We start from the raw sequence: 20,450 nt of genomic DNA, 5'->3' as shown, positions 1-20,450 counted from the left end.
GAAATAGACTCACTTCAGACAGTGGGACACAGAACAGGTTGAGGGGTGAGGGTTGTGTTAAATAGACTCACTTCAGACAGTGGGACACAGAACAGGATGAGGGGGTGAGGTTTGTGTGAAATAGACTCACTTCAGACAGTGGGACACAGAACAGGTTGAGGGGGTGAGGGTTGTGTTAAATAGACTCACTTCAGACAGTGGGACACAGAACAGGATGAGGGGGTGAGGTTTGTGTGAAATAGACTCACTTCAGACAGTGGGACACAGAACAGGTTGAGGGGGTGAGGTTTGTGTGAAATAGACTCACGTCAGACATTGGACACAGAACAGGTTGAGGGGGTGAGGGTTGTGTGAAATAGACTCACTTCAGACAGTGAGACACAGAACAGGTTGAGGGGGTGAGGTTTGTGTGAAATAGACTCACTTGAGAGGTTGTCAAGCAGCACTAGACAGGAACAGGCCTAGTGTTGCAGAACCAGAGCAGGAGTTTGGAGAGAGAGGAGCAGCCACTGGAGGAGAAGAGGGGGGGAGGCGGAGAAGGAGGGGGAAGGAAGAGGCAGCACAGAGTAGCAGGAGCAGAGGCCCAGACAACAGAAGAGAGAGTGAGGCCCAGACAACAGAAGACTTCAGACAGAGGCCCAGACAACAGAAGAGTGAGGTTTGAGGCCCAGACAACAGAAGACAGTGAGAGGCCCAGACAACAGAAGAGAGAGCAGAGGCCCAGACAACAGAAGAGAGAGCAGAGGCCCAGACAACAGAAGAGGGGCAGAGGCCCAGACAACAGAAGAGAGAGCAGAGTTGCCCAGACAACAGAAGAGAGAGCAGAGGCCCAGACAACAGAAGAGAGAGCAGAGGCCCAGACAACAGAAGAGAGAGCAGAGGGGGGAGACAACAGAAGAGAGAGGAAGAGGCCCAGACAACAGAAGAGAGGAGCAGAGGCCCAGACAACGGAAGAGAGAGCAGAGGGAGGGAAGGAAAATAACATAAAAGAAAGAGGAGGGAAAAGGCAGAGGAGGAGAGGAGAGAGGGTGAGAGAGAGAGAGAGAGCGGGGGAAAATCTGGTTAATCAACACCCAAGTGACTCATTCAGCAGTTACTAACCCACAGCTAGCGTACATGCAGCCAGGTCCTGTATGAGGCAGCTCTCCTCTAATTAGGAAGACCTTTCGTCAGAGCATTAATCATGTTGGTTTCATTACGGTGCTTTATTCAAGCAGTTAGATTAATTAAAAAACAAACAGAGAAAATGCAATGCACCATCATTAAAGTGAATGAAAGGAGAGGTTGAAAAAGTATGTATATAAAAATATGTACAGTAGCTAATAACATAGAAGAAGCTTTGAGGGGACGTGACAACAAAACAGAGATAATAGGGACCATGAAATCAGTCAGACTGGCTCAGTGTTTATTTCTGGGCTAAAGTCAACATCCATTCCGCGTTGATTCAACGTAATTTCTTGTCTTTACCCAACAGTGAGAGTTGTGTTGTTGTTGTTGACAGAGGAGGGTGTATTGAATTGCTCTTGAGGTCTAAGGAATAAAGTGAGCCTGACCACTTTCTATAGCAGCCGTCCCCACTCAATAACATGTTACTGAGTCCTACAGTACATACATTGATTGATGTTCCTCAATCATGATATGGTAATTAAAGAAGGTCCTCGGACCTGGTAAGGAGGAAAAAGGGTTATTAAAACAGAAATGTAGCACAAATCACACTGAGAAATCAAGATGATATTCAAGATACATTGCATTTAGCCCATAAATACATTTACAAGATCTGAAAACATGTAGTTCAGTTTGTGATCACATTGTAATAATTAAGCAATAGGCCATGAGAACCCACTGATTATTGTGAACAACACACGGGTAAGGGCTGCTCTTAGGCACAATGCGGTTTTGGTGCCAGGTGACAATGTCATACTCTTGTCAATATATTTACCACTGCTTTGGCAACTTCCTGTGTCTTTGTGTTTATTTTCTGCCAGCAGACAAAACAACCCAGACTCCCCACGCTGTCCAGACGTTGTCTGGTCCAAACCTGACACATACACACATATGTGTGGCATTGTTTCAAAGCCATTCTACCAGAACCAAACATCCAGGTCCAGACTGAGTGAGTACAGGAAGTCTATTACAGATAGCATACAGTGTGCTGCTCAGTGTTGTACATGCTGCCTGATGGAGCCAGTAAGCAATCTGTGAAAATGAGGTCAAATACCCCGGAGGGACACACTGCAGCTGGTGAAGACTGCTAACCCAGAGCTACTCCATAATATATCCAGTACACCGTAGCCTATAAGACGGGGACCACAGTAGAGCAAATATCTGTTTAGAATATGTCTATGTTATTTGATAGCTCTGTATTCATAATGAGGGATGGAGTCCAAGGGCATTTGATCATCCTGAACTGCGAGGGTTTCAAATGTGCCCAGTTGGTGCCCAGCGCAGTGAAACTCATCTGCAATACCATGCCAGCCGGTGCTCACAAGCAGCCCCCGCGTCTGTGAGACTGTACATGTTTTCTTTGCATCGCTACACACTCCCCTGACAGAATAATGCTAAGCTCAGGGGAGAGCTGTCATCGCTGTGGCAGTGTCGACTGGGAGAAAACCAAATGTAGGACTGGGTTTTGCTGGCTCTGCTCTCTGTTATTTCTCTATATACACTATATATACAGGGGTTGCAGGTAGCCTAGTGGTTAGAGCGTTGGACCAGTAACCAAAAGGTTGCTAGATCGAATCCCCAAGATGACAAGGTCAAAATATGTCGTTCTACCCCTGAACAAGGCAGTTAACCCACTGTTCCTAGGCCGTCAATGTAAATAAGAATTTGTTCTTAACTGACTTGCATAGGTAAAAATAAATATCAAAGTATGTGGACACCCCTTCAAATGAGTGGATTTGGCTATTTCAGCCACCCCCATTGCTGACAGGTGTGTAAAATTGAGCACACGGCCATGCAATCTCCATAGACAAACATTGGCAGTAGAATGGCATTACTGAAGAACTCAGCAACTTTCAATGTGGAACCATCATAGGGTCCGGCCTTTCCAACAACTCAGTTTGTCAAATTTCAGCCCTGCTAAAGCTGCTCCGGTTAACTGTAAGTGCTGTTATTGTGAAGTGGACACGTCTAGGGGCAACAACGGCTTAGCCACAAAGTGGTAGGCCACACAAGCTCACATAACAGGTCCGCTGAAGCGTGTAATAAATCGTCTGTCCTCGGTTGCAACAATCACTACTTCCAAACTGCCTCTGGAAGCGATGTCAGCAAAATAACTGTTTGTCCGGAGATTCATGAAATGGGATTCGATGGCTGAGCAGCCTCACAGTGAGGTCACAATTCCAAGTGTCGGCTGGAGTGGTGTAAAGCTCGCCGCCATTGGACTCTGGAGCAGAGGAAACGCGCTCTCTGGTGTAATGAATTACACTGGCAGTTCGATGGACAAATCTGGGTTTGGCAGATGCCAGGAGAATGCTACCTGCCCGAATGCATAGTGCCAACGGTTAAGTTTGGTGGAGGAGGAATAATGGTCTGGGGTTGTTTTTCATGGTTCGGGCTAGGCCCCTTAATGCTACAACATATTCTCGTGGATTCTGTGCTTCCAACATTGTGGCAACAGTTTGGGGAAGGCCATTTCCTATTTCAGCATGACAATGCTCCTTTGCACAAAGCAAGTTCCGTACAGAAATGGTTTGTCAAGATCGGTGTGTACGAACTTGACAGGCCTGCACAGAGCCCTGACCTTAACCCCATCGAACACCTTTGGGATGAATTGGAACGCTGACTACGAGCCAGGCCCAATCGCCCAACTTCTGTGCCTGACCTCACTAATGCTCTTGTTGTTGAATGGAAGCAATTCCGTGCAAAAAAAATCCAAAATCTAGTGGAAAGCCTTCCCAGAAGATTGGAGGCTGTTATAGCAGCAAAGGGGGGACCAACTTAATATTAATGCTTATGATTTTGGAGTGAGATGTTTGATGAGCAGCTGTCCATATACTGTTGTATAATCCCTATTAACACTAGAGCTGATGCAGAACACTGCTGTTGGTTCATGATACTGCCATGTGGTTTATCTCCCCTACACACACATTGGCCAAGGATTAGTTTATACAACAATCACGCAATAACAGCTCTTCTACTCACGCATAAAAAAGGAGAAGGTCAAAGAGGAGGCATTCTTGTTCAAGGTAAGACACCTTGTGGAAGAGTAGACTGAATAATGCATCACAACCGTTCCACATCTGAAAAACAGCAACCCCTTCAGTTTTATATATTCATAATAAATGTGGTCAGATGAAAAAAAAAGATGATGTACCTAGGTCTTTAGAGCTGTTGATCTATAGCTGAATGCTCTTTCCACCTAGTCCTTCAAATACTATTCAATATTTCTAGTGAAACTTTGAAGCATATGTACGGGTCAACACTGAGGGGCAAGAGCAACTGGCAGTATGTCAGCATGTCTTTGAAAAATACATTATTTTAAAGTGTGGAAAAAGGTCAAATGTTCCTCTCTCAGAGCTGTCCCTGTGATGAACATCTAATATGTTTACATAACCACAACATCCCTCCTACAACTCTCTTTAATTGTACCTTTATTTAACCAGGCAAGTCAGTTAAGAACACATTCTTATTTTCAATGACGGCCTGGGAACAGTGGGTTAACTGCCTGTTCAGGGGCAGAACGACAGATTTGTACCTTGTCAGCTCGGGGGTTTGAACTTCCGGTTACTAGTCCAACGCTCTAACCACTAGGCTACGCTGCCGCCCCCACTTTAGAAGTGGATATTCTAATATATTAACAGGGAAAATTGTTAGTCGCAAAACGTCATAAAATAATTGAGCTTTAACTTAAAATATAAATCAGAATAAATGTAATTTATGGCACACAGAAGGGAGCCAGGGAGTGTGAACCAACACAAACAGTGACTTCTAGCGCCTCAGACATGACGACCGTCTGGCCTGGCCTTTCTCTCTACGCTCACTTAACATGGCTTAGAAATATGGCTCCTGGGAGAAAAACACAACTAGACCTACAACAAATAGACCTAACACCACTAGACCTACAACCACTATACCTAACACCACTATACCTAACACCACTATACTTACAACCACTAGACCTACTAACCACTAGACCTACTAACCACTAGACCTACAACCACTAGACCTACAACAAATAGACCTAACACCACTAGACCTACAACCGCTAGACCACTAGACCTACAACCACTATACCTAACACCACTATACTTACAACCACTAGACCTACTAACCACTAGACCTACTAACCACTAGACCTACAACCACTATACCTAACACCACTATACTTACAACCACTAGACCTACTAACCACTAGACCTACTAACCACTAGACCTAACACCACTAGACATACAACCACTAGACCTACAACAAATAGACCTAACACCACAAGATCTACAACCGCTAGACCACTAGACCTACAACCACTATACCTAACACCACTATACTTACGACCACTAGACCTACTAACCACTAGACCTACTAACCACTAGACCTAACACCACTAGACATACAACCACTAGACCTACTAACCACTAGACCTACTAACCACTAGACCTACTAACCACTAGACCTACTAACCACTAGACCTACTAACCACTAGACCTACTAACCACTAGACCTACAACCACTTGACCTACAACCACTTGACCTTCAACCACTAGACCACTAGACCTTCAACCACTAGACCACTAGACCTAACACCACTAGACCTACAACCGCTAGACATACTAACCACTAGAACTACTAACCACTAGACCTACAACCACTAGACCTACTAACCACTAGACCTACTAACCACTAGACCTACTAACCACTAGAACTACTAACCACTAGACCTACAACCACTTGACCTTCAACCACTAGAACTACAACCACTAGACCTACTAACCACTAGACCTACTAACCGCTAGACCTACTAACCACTAGACCTACAACCGCTAGACCTACAACCACTATACCTAACACCACTATACCTAACACCACTATACTTACAACCACTAGACCTACTAACCACTAGAACTACTAACCACTAGACCTACAACCACTTGACCTTCAACCACTAGACCACTAGACCTACAACCACTAGACCTAACACCACTAGACCTACAACCGCTAGACCTACAACCACTATACCTAACACCACTATACCTAACACCACTATACTTACAACCACTAGACCTACTAACCACTAGACCTACTAACCACTAGACCTACTAACCACTAGACCTACAACCACTAGACCTTCAACCACTAGACCTACAACCACTAGACCTTCAACCACTAGACCGCTAGACCTAACACCACTAGACCTTCAACCACTAGACCACAAGATCTAACACCACTAGACCTACAACCACTAAACCTACAACCACTAGACCTACAACCGCTAGACCTACAACTACTAGAGCTACCACCACTAGACAACTAGACCTACAACCACTAGACCTACAACCACTAGACCTTCAACCACTAGACCACTAGACCTAACACCACTAGACCTTCAACCACTAGACCACTAGACCTAACACCACTAGACATACAACCACTAAACCTACAACCACTAGACCTACAACCGCTAGACCTACAACCACTAGACCTACTAACCACTAGACCTAACACCACTAGACCTAACACCACTAGACCTAACACCACTAGACCTAACACCACTAGACCTTCAACCACAAGACCTACAACCACTAAACCTACAACCACTAAACCTACAACCACTAGACCTACAATAACTTCAACAGTCTGATTGTATCAACGGCCTCAGTGTTCTATATTTGGCCATTTAAACCATAACAGGCTATTATGCTTCAACAAGCATTTGGGGAGGCAGGTAGCCAAGTGGTTAGAGCATTGGACTTGTAACCGAAAGGCTGCCAGATCAAATCCCAGAGCTGACAGAGTAAAAATCTGTCGTTCTACAAGGTTAACCCACTGTTCCTATGCTGTCATTGAAAATAAGAATTTGTTCTTAACTGACCTGCCGAGTTAAATAAGGGTGAAAAATAAAAGCTTTCACATACATTGTACGTGATCAGATTGCAGATGTCAGCATTTATTCTGGACAGTTGTTTTCTTGCAATGCATACAAAGAATTGTATAATATGATTTAATGGCCTGAAATTCAATATGTTTGAAATGATGCTGTAGATTTAAGATTAACTTAAGGGTCAACTGAATAGCCGTGTGGGTGGGAGGCAATTTCATCTGCTTTTACTCAGGAGTCAAAAAGGCATACGCGTGACTCCAGTACTCAGAAGGTCAAGGCTTCACATCCCTGCATATCCTTATTTGTTTACATACAACTGACTGGAACTGCAGCAGGCGTAACCATAGAAATAGAATGAAGGGAAGCTGTGTGATCATGTGGATCGTGTGGTTAGAGTTAGATGAGGTTGGAGCATGCCAAGAGAGAAATAACTACTTGGAGGCAAAATGTGCCCCATTCATTCATGTGGTAGATAAGAATCTGACCATTGCATCTGGGTACATGTCAGCTCCTGTGAGCATCACACCGACCAGTATTTAACTCCATGTGTCCCAGAGGAGAGAAAGTAGTGATTCTTGAACAGGTCGTGAAAAATGTGACCAATTTCAGGCATTTATTGCTGTTAAATATTACATTTGAAATGTACTCTGCATAATTACCCCAACAGACAGAAGGTAAAATTATCTGAGTTAATGTCTTCATTTTTAATTTCCTTTAGTTTATTCCCATTTCAACTCACCACTTAGTGATGTAATCTATTGGCTGGTTTCTTTTTCTACCCCTGAACTTTTATCCATTATGGACTTTGTGGTGCTCTCTCATGCTGTTCTTTCCCATTTTACTGCAGAGGTAATCATCTAGAACTAAAGATCAAAGTTGATCAACAATATGACCTTTCTCCCCATTCACTGTGGTAATTAGTGGTATTAAAGAAGCTGTGGTGGCCAGCAGCAAATTACACCAATTTGAGTAACTTGTGCACAATGTTCAGTTCTCCTACAGTATCTCTACCTGGCTTCCTGCCCAGTACACCTATATAGCCTGGTCTTGGCTCCTAGACAGCATTTGATCACTCACAAGCACGACGTTGACATTATTACCCATCTGGGTTAAAAACGGTCTAGGTAAACGTGGAGTTTGGGGTGTGATCAGGAATCAGCTGCTCCTAGCAGGGGTAACAATATAGTTTTACGGTGCAATGTATCTACACCTGGCTGCCGAGATGGATCAATGCATCCTTCACTCTAGCCACAGATTAATATAGTCTGTTTAACTGGGAGCAGGGCCCCACTGAGTGAAGAAAGAAGACAGAAGGAGATTGTTGGTAGGGCCTGTATTTTAATCACACTCTGCTGTGTTCGGTAATCACTGATCATTACATTTTACATGGGTTCCTTCCACAACTTATTCTCTCAGGTCTATAGTGTGGTTGCCTCTCAACAGGGGCTGGGGCTCGCCGCCTTGCACCTCTCCACAGCTGCTCCGACCAACAGACATCCCAGCATACTTCACTTCTCTGTTTATCAGCCCGATTAACATGCTGACAGCTCCACCATTTGGAAACTGTTCCGGGGATTTATGTTCTCCCAGAGTTTCCAAGTGCCGCAGCAGAAAACAACTATTTTTTGCGGGGACATTGTGGAGAGTCTTTCATGGTCATTTATACTTTTCAATCTGGATATATTCTCAACATGTTCTGTTTACAGCGCAGACTCCCAGGGCGGAGGAGAACATTGTTAAACTACAAACGTATATGCTTTCAATTAAGGATTGTTAGCACAATCGGTCTATCAACCCTTAGATGTGACCCCCAAGTTCTTAACATCTATTTAGTATTATAAAACATTAACCACTTAACTTAGAAATTCAATATATACTTGAATGTACCCACACCTGAGTTTTCTGAAATAACTTCATACAAAAACACAATCTTACACACTTGACTAAATATAAGTCACGTATTTATGTTTTCTTACGTGTTCATGTTCAGCCCTTTTGCCAGTTCAAAGAGTGGGTGTCACAGGGCCCAGTCCTATGGTCTGTTTCTGAACACTTCTTATTTCTATGGCAACAAAAGGGTTGTCAGTAGTGAATGTTTTTCAAGCACGCACACTTGAAGTTTCCTTCTTTTTCTGTTCGAACAAGACTTGGTATGTGTGTTTTGTCTAGGTTTCAGTGTAAACTGTATTTTACAACAGGACAGAAGAGAAAGAGTGAATTGTTAACTAACCATATCAGAGGTTCACTTGCCTGAGAGACTGGTGCAAGTTGACGAAACATCATTTGTTTTATTGGATCTCTTATTTAATTTAGTCCCATGACAATATAATTACAAATATTAAAGAAAGTTTAAAGTCATTATGTCAGTTAACATATCTACTCTGTCTTTTTCCTGTTGATTAATGGTAATAACATTCATGTCGCCGTAGCAACAAAACAAACAAATCAAGTTTCAGTTTGTCTGCAGTAATATCTGCATTCGTAAATTGTGTAATAAGAAGTCTCTTGTGTTGTAATATTTCAGTCAGGGAAAAGCAGTTATGAACTAAATAATGACTACACTTTCAGAAAAAAGGGTTCCAAAAGCATTATTTGGCTGTCCCCTTGGGAGAAACCTTTTTGTTTCCAGGTAGAACTCATGCAGGGGAGGCGGATGTCTATTGTAGAGAGCTACACATGCTGTCAGGGGTGAAAGAGTGGCATAGGTCGGCGGCATCTGTCCGCAAAGCGTTTCTGGGTATTAGAGGCTTCCTGTAGATGCTGGTGAGCGGTCTCCCATACCCGCTCACTACGCCAAAATCAGTCGTCAACAGCTGGGACAGTACTAGGCTACGCCTCCCAGGGAAACATGGGGGGTTGTACACACTGAAACGGATTAGGGTGGAGGGATGAATGCATGAGTGAGTTCTGAGGGTATTCGGCCCAGGCCATATACCGACCCCAGTCGTGTGCCGATGCAGAATAATGTTGGCGAAGGTACTTCCCTATTTCTTGGTTCAGGCCTTCCGCCTGCCCGTTGGTCTGGGGATGGCACCCGGAGGAGAGGCTGAGGGCGACCCCCAGTCGGTCACAGAAGGCTCACCACACAAGGGAGACAAACTGGGGCCCGCGGTCAGAGACTATGTCCTCCGGAGTCCCATAAAGACAAAACACCTGCTGGAACATACACTCAGCCAATTCCATGGCGTTAGGTAAATGAGGAGAAAGAACCAGACGACACATTTTTGAAAAACGGTCTTCTATGACAAGGATGGTGGTGTTACCAGAAGATTCAAGAAGGTCTGTGATAAAATCAACAGCTATGTGGGACCAGGGTCTGTGAGGGATTGGCAAAGGTTGAAGCTTACCGGAAGGGGGATGACGAGGCCTTTTGGTTTGGGTGCAGACTGGACAGGAGTGTACGTAATCCCTTACGTCGGATGCCATTGAGGACCACCAGAACTTCAGGGCTAGAAGTTTGGTGGTTCGTGTAATGCCCGGATGTCTTGACCCCAAGGACGTGTGACACCATTGCATCAGTTGGGGTCTAACAGCTGCTGGTACGTAACTCCTCCCAGCTGGTGTCTCAGAGGGAGGTCGGAGGTTAGGGCTTCTTGTATGGCAGAGTGAACCTCCCACTGGCCCATAATGCAAGAGCAAGGAAGAATGGGTGTAGGGTCTGAGTTACTGGTCGGAAGGTCAGACTGGTGATAGCAGTTTGAGAGCATCAGCTTTTACGTTTTTCTTTCCAAGGATGTAAGTCACATGACAATGGAAGTGTGTGAAGAGAGCCCAGCAGGCTTGTCTCTAGTTTAACCTCTTGGCCCCTCTGATATATTCCAGATTACAATGATCTGTTAGGACGAGAAAGGGATGTTGTGCGCCCTCCAACATTTGGCGCCATTCTTCAATGGCCATCTCAATAGCCAGGAGCTCTGTTCCCCACATCGTAATTCCTCTCAGTGGCGGATAACTTCCTGGAGAAGAAGGCACAGAGATGTGATGTGGGAGGGGTTCCCACCCGCTGAGAGAGACTATGGCTCCTACTCTTACTTCGGAGGCATCCACCTCCAGGGTGAAAGGAAGGGTCGGATCAGGTTGGCGAAGTACAGAAGCTGAGGTGAAGAGGCGTTTTCAAGTTGTTGAGGGTCAGGGTGGAATCAGGGTGGAATCAGTCCATTGAAGGGTCTGGGTCTTTTGGCTGGTAAGGGCAGTGAGGGGAGCGGCAGTAGAACTGAAGTTCTGAATGAACCGGCGATAGTAGTTGGAGAACCCAATGAAACGTTCCTTAACGGTGGTGGGTTTGTGCCCATTACTGACAGCAGTGACTGTGTTCTCATCCATGCTGACCCCTCCAGGAGTCAGTACGAAACCGAGGAACTTTACCGAGGTTACATGGAGCTGGTCTTTTCAGTCTCAACATAAAATGTTATGGTCAAGGACCCGTTGAAGAACCTGCACATGCTGTATGTGTTCCTTCAGGGAGTGGAAGTAAATCAGGATGTCATCAATGTAGACGATGAGAAAGCGGTTGATCATATCCTGGAAAACCTCATTCATAAAGGATTGGAAGACGGCAGGGGCGTTAGTAAGGCCGTAGGGCATAACCAGGTATTTGTTGTGCCCTCTTGCAGTGATAAAGGCCGTCTTCCATTCGCCGCCTTCACGTATAGGGACAAGGTCATATGCACTTCGCAGGTCGAGTTTTGTATAGAGGTTAGTGCGGCCCACTTGTTCAAGAGTCGCTGGGATCAGAGGAAGAGGGAAACGGTTCTTGATTGTGACATAATTTAGGGAATGGTAATCAATACATGGACGGAGACCACCATCCTTTTTTCCAACGAAGAAGAAGCTGGACACAGCCGGGAAGAAGGACGACTGAAACCATTTGAGTGTTTCATCACTGTAGGTGATAGGTCACTGTAGTACTGTAGGTCTCCATTGCCTAATTTTCTGGGATAAATAGGGGGTCAACACGGCCCTTCAGTGGGAACACTCCAGGGAGTCAGTCACTGGCACAGTCTCCTGGGCGATGTGGTGGCAGAGTGGTGACCTTGATTTTGCTGAAGTCATTGCTGTACTGGGCGTATTCAGATGGTATGGTGAGTGGCACTGCAGCAGCAGAGTCCTCAATGGTGGTGGCTCTGCAGGGAAGGATGGGACAACTTCCAGGTAGAAGACCAGGATTGTCATTCACCTTGTCACCACGAGATGGCAGGGTTATGACGACAAAGTCAGGGGTGTCTGTTTGGTGGATGAGAGTTCCATTAGTTGAACGCTTTCGGTGTGGAAGACTCCAATCTGGAGAGTGACGCTCTGTATCAGGTGTGTAATGAAGCCGTGCCCAATGGCTGCCCGTCCAGGGTGTTAATCCTTAAGGGAGGGGTGACATGTGGTAGATCAATGTCAAGCTCTTGTACTAGCTGGTGATCGATATTATTACCTGCTGCTCCTCAATCTATCAAGCCCTCTATGTACTTAGTAACCCCCTTCACGGTTATCAATGCTGGGATGGACAATTTATTCTGGAAGATATTTAGAAATAAGGACACGCCTACCTGCATGGCAGCGGAGGGACCCTTCTCAACTCTCCGTTGGGGACGAACAGGGCAATGGCTGAGAAGATGATCTTTCTCTCCACAGTATAGGCAGAGCCCTTCTTGGATCCGCCTTTGACGTTCGATACATGGGAGAGGTGCATGGCCCAACTACATGGGCTCTGAAAGACTAGGAAGGGATCACGGAAAGAGAAGGTGTCGCGTTCCTGGGTGATAGAGCTCTTCGGGCAGCTGAATTGCATCCTTGTTATAGTTCTAAGAGGTCTCCAATAGGACGACCGGAAGGAGAGTGATTGAATACCTCTTTGAAGGGGGTGTGGAAATGGGTGACAGATCTGAGTACTGTGCTGTTGGCAGTCCAAATGGCGGTGGCCCAATCCAGGGCTTTGCCTGTGAGTTGAGACGCAACAAAATCCACCCTGCTCTTGTCGGCGGCAAAGTTAGTGGGGTTGTGCTCAATGTATTTGCTGCATTGCATCAGAAATCCCTGACATTTCCCAGGTGAACCATCATATTTTCCAGGCATGAATATAAATGAAGGAGGGCTATGGGTTACGATACCTGGCATCGGAGGAGTAGGGATAGGCAGGTGTTTATTTTGCCTTCACAGAAGGTAGGAATCGTGGTCACAGGCAGGCAATGGTCATACACAGGTAGGCAAACAGGCAGGTGAATCAAAACTAGGACTGAAGGCTATAACTGGTTCTGACAAACGAGCTAGGAAAAGGCTTAGTAGAGTCAAAATGAACAATACCTCACAAAGGCACAAACAGAATGAACTGAACTAAATAAGGAGCTGAGACCAGGTGAGTTACTAACACAGGTGAAATCAATGAACAAAAATGAAAGACAGTGCTATGTTCAAGAACACACAGAGACAGGGCTACATTCAAGAACACAACAAAACAGAACACAAGGTTGACTAAGAAAATAAATACAGAACCTTACACCTATCTGTTGTTCCATGTAGAGAATCTGTTATTCAGTGCGTTTGTATTGGCTAATACCACCCCACCCCCCTCCTCATAGAATTTGTGGAATGTTTTTCCTTCTTAATGCATTTGAGCCAATCAGTTGTGTTGTGACATGGTAGGGGTGGTATACAGAAGCCAGTTTGAAGTTCCAGAACTTTGAAAGTTTCCTCAAGTGCAGTTGCAAAAACCATCAAGCGCTGTGAAGAAACTGTCTTTCATGGGGACCACCACAGGAAAGGAAGAACCAGAGTTACATCTGCTGCAAAGGACAAGTTCATTAAAGTTACCAGCCTCAGAAATTGCAGCCCAAATAAATTTTTCACAGAGTTCTAAACAGACACATCTCAACATCAACTGTTCAGAGGAGACTGCATGAATCAGGCCTTAATGGTCGAATTGCTGCAAAGAAATCACTACTGAAGGACACCGATAAGAAAAAGAAACACGAGCAATGGACATTAAACCGGTGGAAATCTCTTTTGGTCTGATGAGTCCAAATTTGAGATTTTTGGTTCCAACCGCTGTGTCTTTGTGAGACTCTGAGTAGGTGAATGTATGACCTCTGCATGTGTTGTTCCCACAGTGAAGCATGGAGGAGGAGGTGTGATGGTGTGGGGGTGCTTGGTGGTGATACTTACATCCCATCTGGTTTGCGCTTAGTGGGACTATCATTTGTTTTTCAACTGGACAATGGGACAAAATACCTCCCAGGTTGTGTAACGGCTATTTGACAAAGAAGGAGAATGATGGAGTGCTGCATCAGATGACCTGGCCTCAACAATCACCCGACCTCAACCCAACCCAATTGAGATGGTTTGGGATGAGTTGAACCACAGAGTGAAAGAAAAGTGAAAGAAAAGCAGCCAACAAGTGCTCAGCATATGTGGGAACTCCTTCAAGAATGTTGGAAAAGCATTCCAGTTGAAGCTGGTTGAGAGAATGCCAAGAGTGTGCTAAAACTGTCATCGAGGCAACGGGTGGCTACTTTGAAGAGCCTCAAATATAATATAAATATATTTATATATTATATATTTATATATTTAATATATTTATATATTTATTATATATATATATTTTGTTGTTACTACCTGATTCCATATGTGTTATTTTATAGTTGTGCTGTCTTCACTATTATTCAACAATGTAGAAAATTATACAAATAAAGATAAACCTTTGAATGAGTAGGTGTGTCCAAACTTTTTGACTGGTACTGTACATCAGGTCCAATGTCTAGTGACCCTATAATAGCCATGTAGCGTACATCAGGTCCAATGTCTAGTGACCCTATAATAGCCATGTAACATACATCAGGTCCAGCCTCTAGTGACCCTATAATAGCCATGTAACATACATCAGGTCTCTCCTCTAGTGACCCTATAATAGCCATGTAGCGTACATCAGGTCCAATGTCTAGTGACCCTATAATAGCCATGTAACATACATCAGGTCTCTCCTCTAGTGACCCTATAATAGCCATGTAACATACATCAAGTCTAACCTCTAGTGACCCTATAATAGCCATGTAACATACATCAGGTCTAACCTCTAGTGACCCTATAATAGCCATGTAACATACATCAGGTCTCTCCTCTAGTGACCCTATAATAGCCATGTAACATACATCAGGTCTCTCCTCTAGTGACCCTATAATAGCCATGTAACATACATCAAGTCTAACCTCTAGTGACCCTATAATAGCCATGTAACATACATCAGGTCTAACCTCTAGTGACCCTATAATAGCCATGTAACATACATCAGGTCTCTCCTCTAGTGACCCTATAATAGCCATGTAGCATACATCAGGTCTCTCCTCTAGTGACCCTATAATAGCCATGTAACATACATCAGGTCTAACCTCTAGTGACCCTATAATAGCCATGTAACATACATCAGGTCTAACCTCTAGTGACCCTATAATAGCCATGTAACATACATCAGGTCCAATGTCTAGTGACCCTATAATAGCCATGTAACATACATCAGGTCTCTCCTCTAGTGACCCTATAATAGCCATGTAACATACATCAAGTCTAACCTCTAGTGACCCTATAATAGCCATGTAACATACATCAGGTCTAACCTCTAGTGACCCTATAATAGCCATGTAACATACATCAGGTCTCTCCTCTAGTGACCCTATAATAGCCATGTAACATACATCAGGTCTAACCTCTAGTGACCCTATAATAGCCATGTAACATACATCAGGTCTAACCTCTAGTGACCCTATAATAGCCATGTAACATACATCAAGTCTAACCTCTAGTGACCCTATAATAGCCATGTAACATACATCAGGTCTAACCTCTAGTGACCCTATAATAGCCATGTAACATACATCAGGTCTAACCTCTAGTGACCCTATAATAGCCATGTAACATACATCAGGTCTAACCTCTAGTGACCCTATAATAGCCATGTAACATACATCAAGTCTAACCTCTAGTGACCCTATAATAGCCATGTAACATACATCAGGTCTAACCTCTAGTGACCCTATAATAGCCATGTAACATACATCAGGTCTCTCCTCTAGTGACCCTATAATAGCCATGTAGCGTACATCAGGTCCAATGTCTAGTGACCCTATAATAGCCATGTAACATACATCAGGTCCAGCCTCTAGTGACCCTATAATAGCCATGTAACATACATCAGGTCTCTCCTCTAGTGACCCTATAATAGCCATGTAACATACATCAGGTCTATCCTCTAGTGACCCTATAATAGCCATGTAACATACATCAGGTCTCTCCTCTAGTGACCCTATAATAGCCATGTAACATACATCAGGTCTCTCCTCTAGTGACCCTATAATAGCCATGTAACATACATCAGGTCTCTCCTCTAGTGACCCTATAATAGCCATGTAACATACATCAGGTCCAGCCTCTAGTGACCCTATAATAGCCATGTAACATACATCAGGTCTAACCTCTAGTGACCCTATAATAGCCATGTAACATACATCAGGTCCAGCCTCTAGTGACCCTATAATAGCCATGTAACATACATCAGGTCTAACCTCTAGTGACCCTATAATAGCCATGTAACATACATCAGGTCCAGCCTCTAGTGACCCTATAATAGCCATGTAACATACATCAGGTCTCTCCTCTAGTGACCCTATAATAGCCATGTAACATACATCAGGTCTCTCCTCTAGTGACCCTATAATAGCCATGTAACATACATCAGGTCCAGCCTCTAGTGACCCTATAATAGCCATGTAACATACATCAGGTCTCTCCTCTAGTGACCCTATAATAGCCATGTAACATACATCAGGTCTAACCTCTAGTGACCCTATAATAGCCATGTAACATACATCAGGTCTAACCTCTAGTGACCCTATAATAGCCATGTAACATACATCAGGTCTAACCTCTAGTGACCCTATAATAGCCATGTAACATACATCAGGTCTCTCCTCTAGTGACCCTATAATAGCCATGTAACATACATCAGGTCTAACCTCTAGTGACCCTATAATAGCCATGTAACATACATCAGGTCTAACCTCTAGTGACCCTATAATAGCCATGTAACATACATCAGGTCTAACCTCTAGTGACCCTATAATAGCCATGTAACATACATCAGGTCTAACCTCTAGTGACCCTATAATAGCCATGTAACATACATCAGGTCTCTCCTCTAGTGACCCTATAATAGCCATGTAACATACATCAGGTCTAACCTCTAGTGACCCTATAATAGCCATGTAACATACATCAGGTCTCTCCTCTAGTGACCCTATAATAGCCATGTAACATACATCAGGTCTAACCTCTAGTGACCCTATAATAGCCATGTAACATACATCAGGTCTAACCTCTAGTGACCCTATAATAGCCATGTAACATACATCAGGTCTAACCTCTAGTGACCCTATAATAGCCATGTAACATACATCAGGTCTCTCCTCTAGTGACCCTATAATAGCCATGTAACATACATCAGGTCTCTCCTCTAGTGACCCTATAATAGCCATGTAACATACATCAGGTCTAACCTCTAGTAACCCTATAATAGCCATGTAGCGTACATCAGGTCCACCCTCTAGTGACCCTATAATAGCCATGTAACGTACATCAGGTCCAACCTCTAGTGACCCTATAATAGCCATGTAACATACATCAGGTCTCTCCTCTAGTGACCCTATAATAGCCATGTAACATACATCAGGTCTAACCTCTAGTGACCCTATAATAGCCATGTAACATACATCAGGTCTAACCTCTAGTGACCCTATAATAGCCATGTAACATACATCAGGTCTAACCTCTAGTGACCCTATAATAGCCATGTAACATACATCAGGTCTAACCTCTAGTGACCCTATAATAGCCATGTAACATACATCAGGTCTAACCTCTAGTGACCCTATAATAGCCATGTAACATACATCAGGTCTAACCTCTAGTGACCCTATAATAGCCATGTAACATACATCAGGTCTCTCCTCTAGTGACCCTATAATAGCCATGTAACATACATCAGGTCTCTCCTCTAGTGACCCTATAATAGCCATGTAACATACATCAGGTCCAGCCTCTAGTGACCCTATAATAGCCATGTAACATACATCAGGTCTCTCCTCTAGTGACCCTATAATAGCCATGTAACATACATCAGGTCTAACCTCTAGTGACCCTATAATAGCCATGTAACATACATCAGGTCTAACCTCTAGTGACCCTATAATAGCCATGTAACATACAGAACAGCCAAGGGGATAAATTAATTATGCATTGAGTGGACAGAGCAATACCGTTTTTATTCCATTATAGTCTGAGAATTCTAAAATTGGACAGTTGGGTGGGTGGCTGAAATGTAATAAGATGATGTACTACTGCAAGTCTCTAGCTCACAAAGTCTCACAGCAAAGCAAACAGTCTTTTGTAGATGGTCATCTGTGTAAACTAATATGTCTCATCAGTCCTCAGATCCAGGAACATGGTGGGAATGTTAAGGCAGCTGCATGGTGGTCATGTAGGCTACAGTTCATCCACATGGACTTGATCCATGTCTCCCCTGCCTAAGAACCCATTCAATATATTAATAATAAAATCTCAAGCTGCCGCCAACACCATCTGAAGAGTGTCTGTGGGCTGTAGAGAGTTAGTGAAGGGCTCTCAGGTAGGTGAGGAGGAAGTAGACACTTACTTGAGCACATGGGTGGAGCCGTTGATCTGTGTGGCCGAGCAGGGGGGCCCCGGCCCCAGTATGGATGGCCGCCTGGCGCTGTAACGCTTTCTGCCACAGCAGAGGATGATGAGGAAGGCACGGCGGAAGGACTTGTTCAGGAAGGCATAGAGAATGGGATTAAGCATGGAGTTAATGTAGCCCAGCCACAGGCATGCTGCCCACAGCTGGCCCGGCACTGTGTAGTTTATAAAGGGGTCCACCACGTTGGTGATAAAAAAAGGGGCCCAGCACAGGCAGAAACAGCCCATGATGATGCACAGAGTCTTGGCCGCCTTGGTCTCTGTACGCATGCGGTGGTTGCGCTGGTGGTCGGCGCTGTCTGCCGAGGCGGCCCCCGCCCGTTGCAGCATACTGATTTGGCGTGCGTGCTCCCGTGCAGTCACATAGATGCGCTGGTAGGCCAGCACCATCAACCCCAGTGGGATGTAGAAGGCCACCACGGAACACGTCAGAGCGTAGGGCTTGTTGACCATGAAGACACACGCCGTCGCATTGACTGCGTCACCGCTGAACCTCCGTTCCTCTATCTACCAAGGGGTTGAGATGTGGTAACACCACCACCACCACAGAGACACACACACACACACACGCACACGCACACGCACACACACACACACACACACACACACACACACACACACACACACACACACACACACACACACCACAGAAGAAGAAAAAACACATGGTTAATGTGTCAGTTCATGAAACATTAGTTTCACGGACACAGAACAGTAATCATTCAGAGCATAAGTATATGACATGGCAAGTTTATATGAATCAGATCAATACAGTTCAGTGAAAAATGTTGTAAATTAATTATGTCTATGGTAAGAGGACTGAGCTTGTCAGGGTTTTCTACCATTTACAATGGAGTCCTGTAGGCTCCTGTTCATCAAGTAGATTTTCTAAACCCTTAAACGTATCTAGGAGAGCAATGATGAATGGTGCGAAACCAAACTTCCATCAATGCTATTTCCTGAAAGTAGCGACTAGGTCCAGAGTGGGGAAGATGAGGGCTTTGAAACAGATCATTAATCACTGTCCTCCACCGGCACCCTGCCAGAATCTCTGGCCACCTCAGGTCATACCTGTCTCTACTCTGGAGAAAATAAATTACACTAGTCTACGATTGATAGGTATACGCACTGCATATATACAGTATGCACAGCGTATGACTGCCCTGCTAATGTACCTTGTTGGATCTTGTAAACTATCAAAAGTAGACCAATAACTGATCCAAATGTTTTACTAATCAAACATGTATTCAAATCACCAAGCTTTTGAACGATTATTCAAATAGGTGTTTGGCAGAAAAGCTCATTCTTTATTTATTGTTTAATTATTCAAGGCTCCCTTTGTTATTTCATTTCAAAATAAAATGCTTGTTTGTATTTGAAGGAATACTCAGCGATATGACGTAGATGCAGAAAGTGAACATCATAGTGGGTCAATTTTCACAACAACTAAGAGCGTTGAAGCGTGAGGCTCAACTCCTCTGCTGTTTTGGTTCCCTGGCTCGTGCACATGCGCAGATACTGTGTGTGACTGTGTGAGAGCGAAGTCTTGTATCTCACTCATCTCAATATCTGCGGTGCTGCTCGTGGCAACGTCATTTAGCTGAGTCCCTCTTTCAAAGGCATGAATGACTCGTATGACATGAATGAACGATTGATTGATTATAT

General features: G+C 44.3%; 1 protein-coding gene across 4 annotated transcripts in view; it reads right to left on the bottom strand.

Annotated features, from left to right (window-relative positions):
• Window positions 1-20,450, bottom strand: part of htr4 (5-hydroxytryptamine receptor 4) — a 137,811-nt gene that overhangs the window by 25,294 nt on the left and 92,067 nt on the right. For 3 of the 4 annotated variants that reach the window (XM_052488093.1, XM_052488092.1, XM_035744092.2), the window contains one exon: window positions 18,724-19,292. In XM_052488093.1, coding sequence (XP_052344053.1) covers window positions 18,724-19,292 — 569 coding nt within the window. Of the gene's footprint in view, window positions 1-424; window positions 510-18,723; window positions 19,293-20,450 lie in introns of all 4 variants that reach the window. The other variant, XM_052488094.1, reaches the window with a different exon arrangement.

Source organism: Oncorhynchus keta, chromosome 30 (genome assembly GCF_023373465.1).
Source record: "Oncorhynchus keta strain PuntledgeMale-10-30-2019 chromosome 30, Oket_V2, whole genome shotgun sequence".
In the NCBI taxonomy this organism is placed as follows: Eukaryota; Metazoa; Chordata; class Actinopteri; order Salmoniformes; family Salmonidae; genus Oncorhynchus; species Oncorhynchus keta.
The sequence above is the reverse complement of the archived record's forward strand: the minus strand, read 5'-3'. Positions and strand labels throughout refer to the sequence as shown.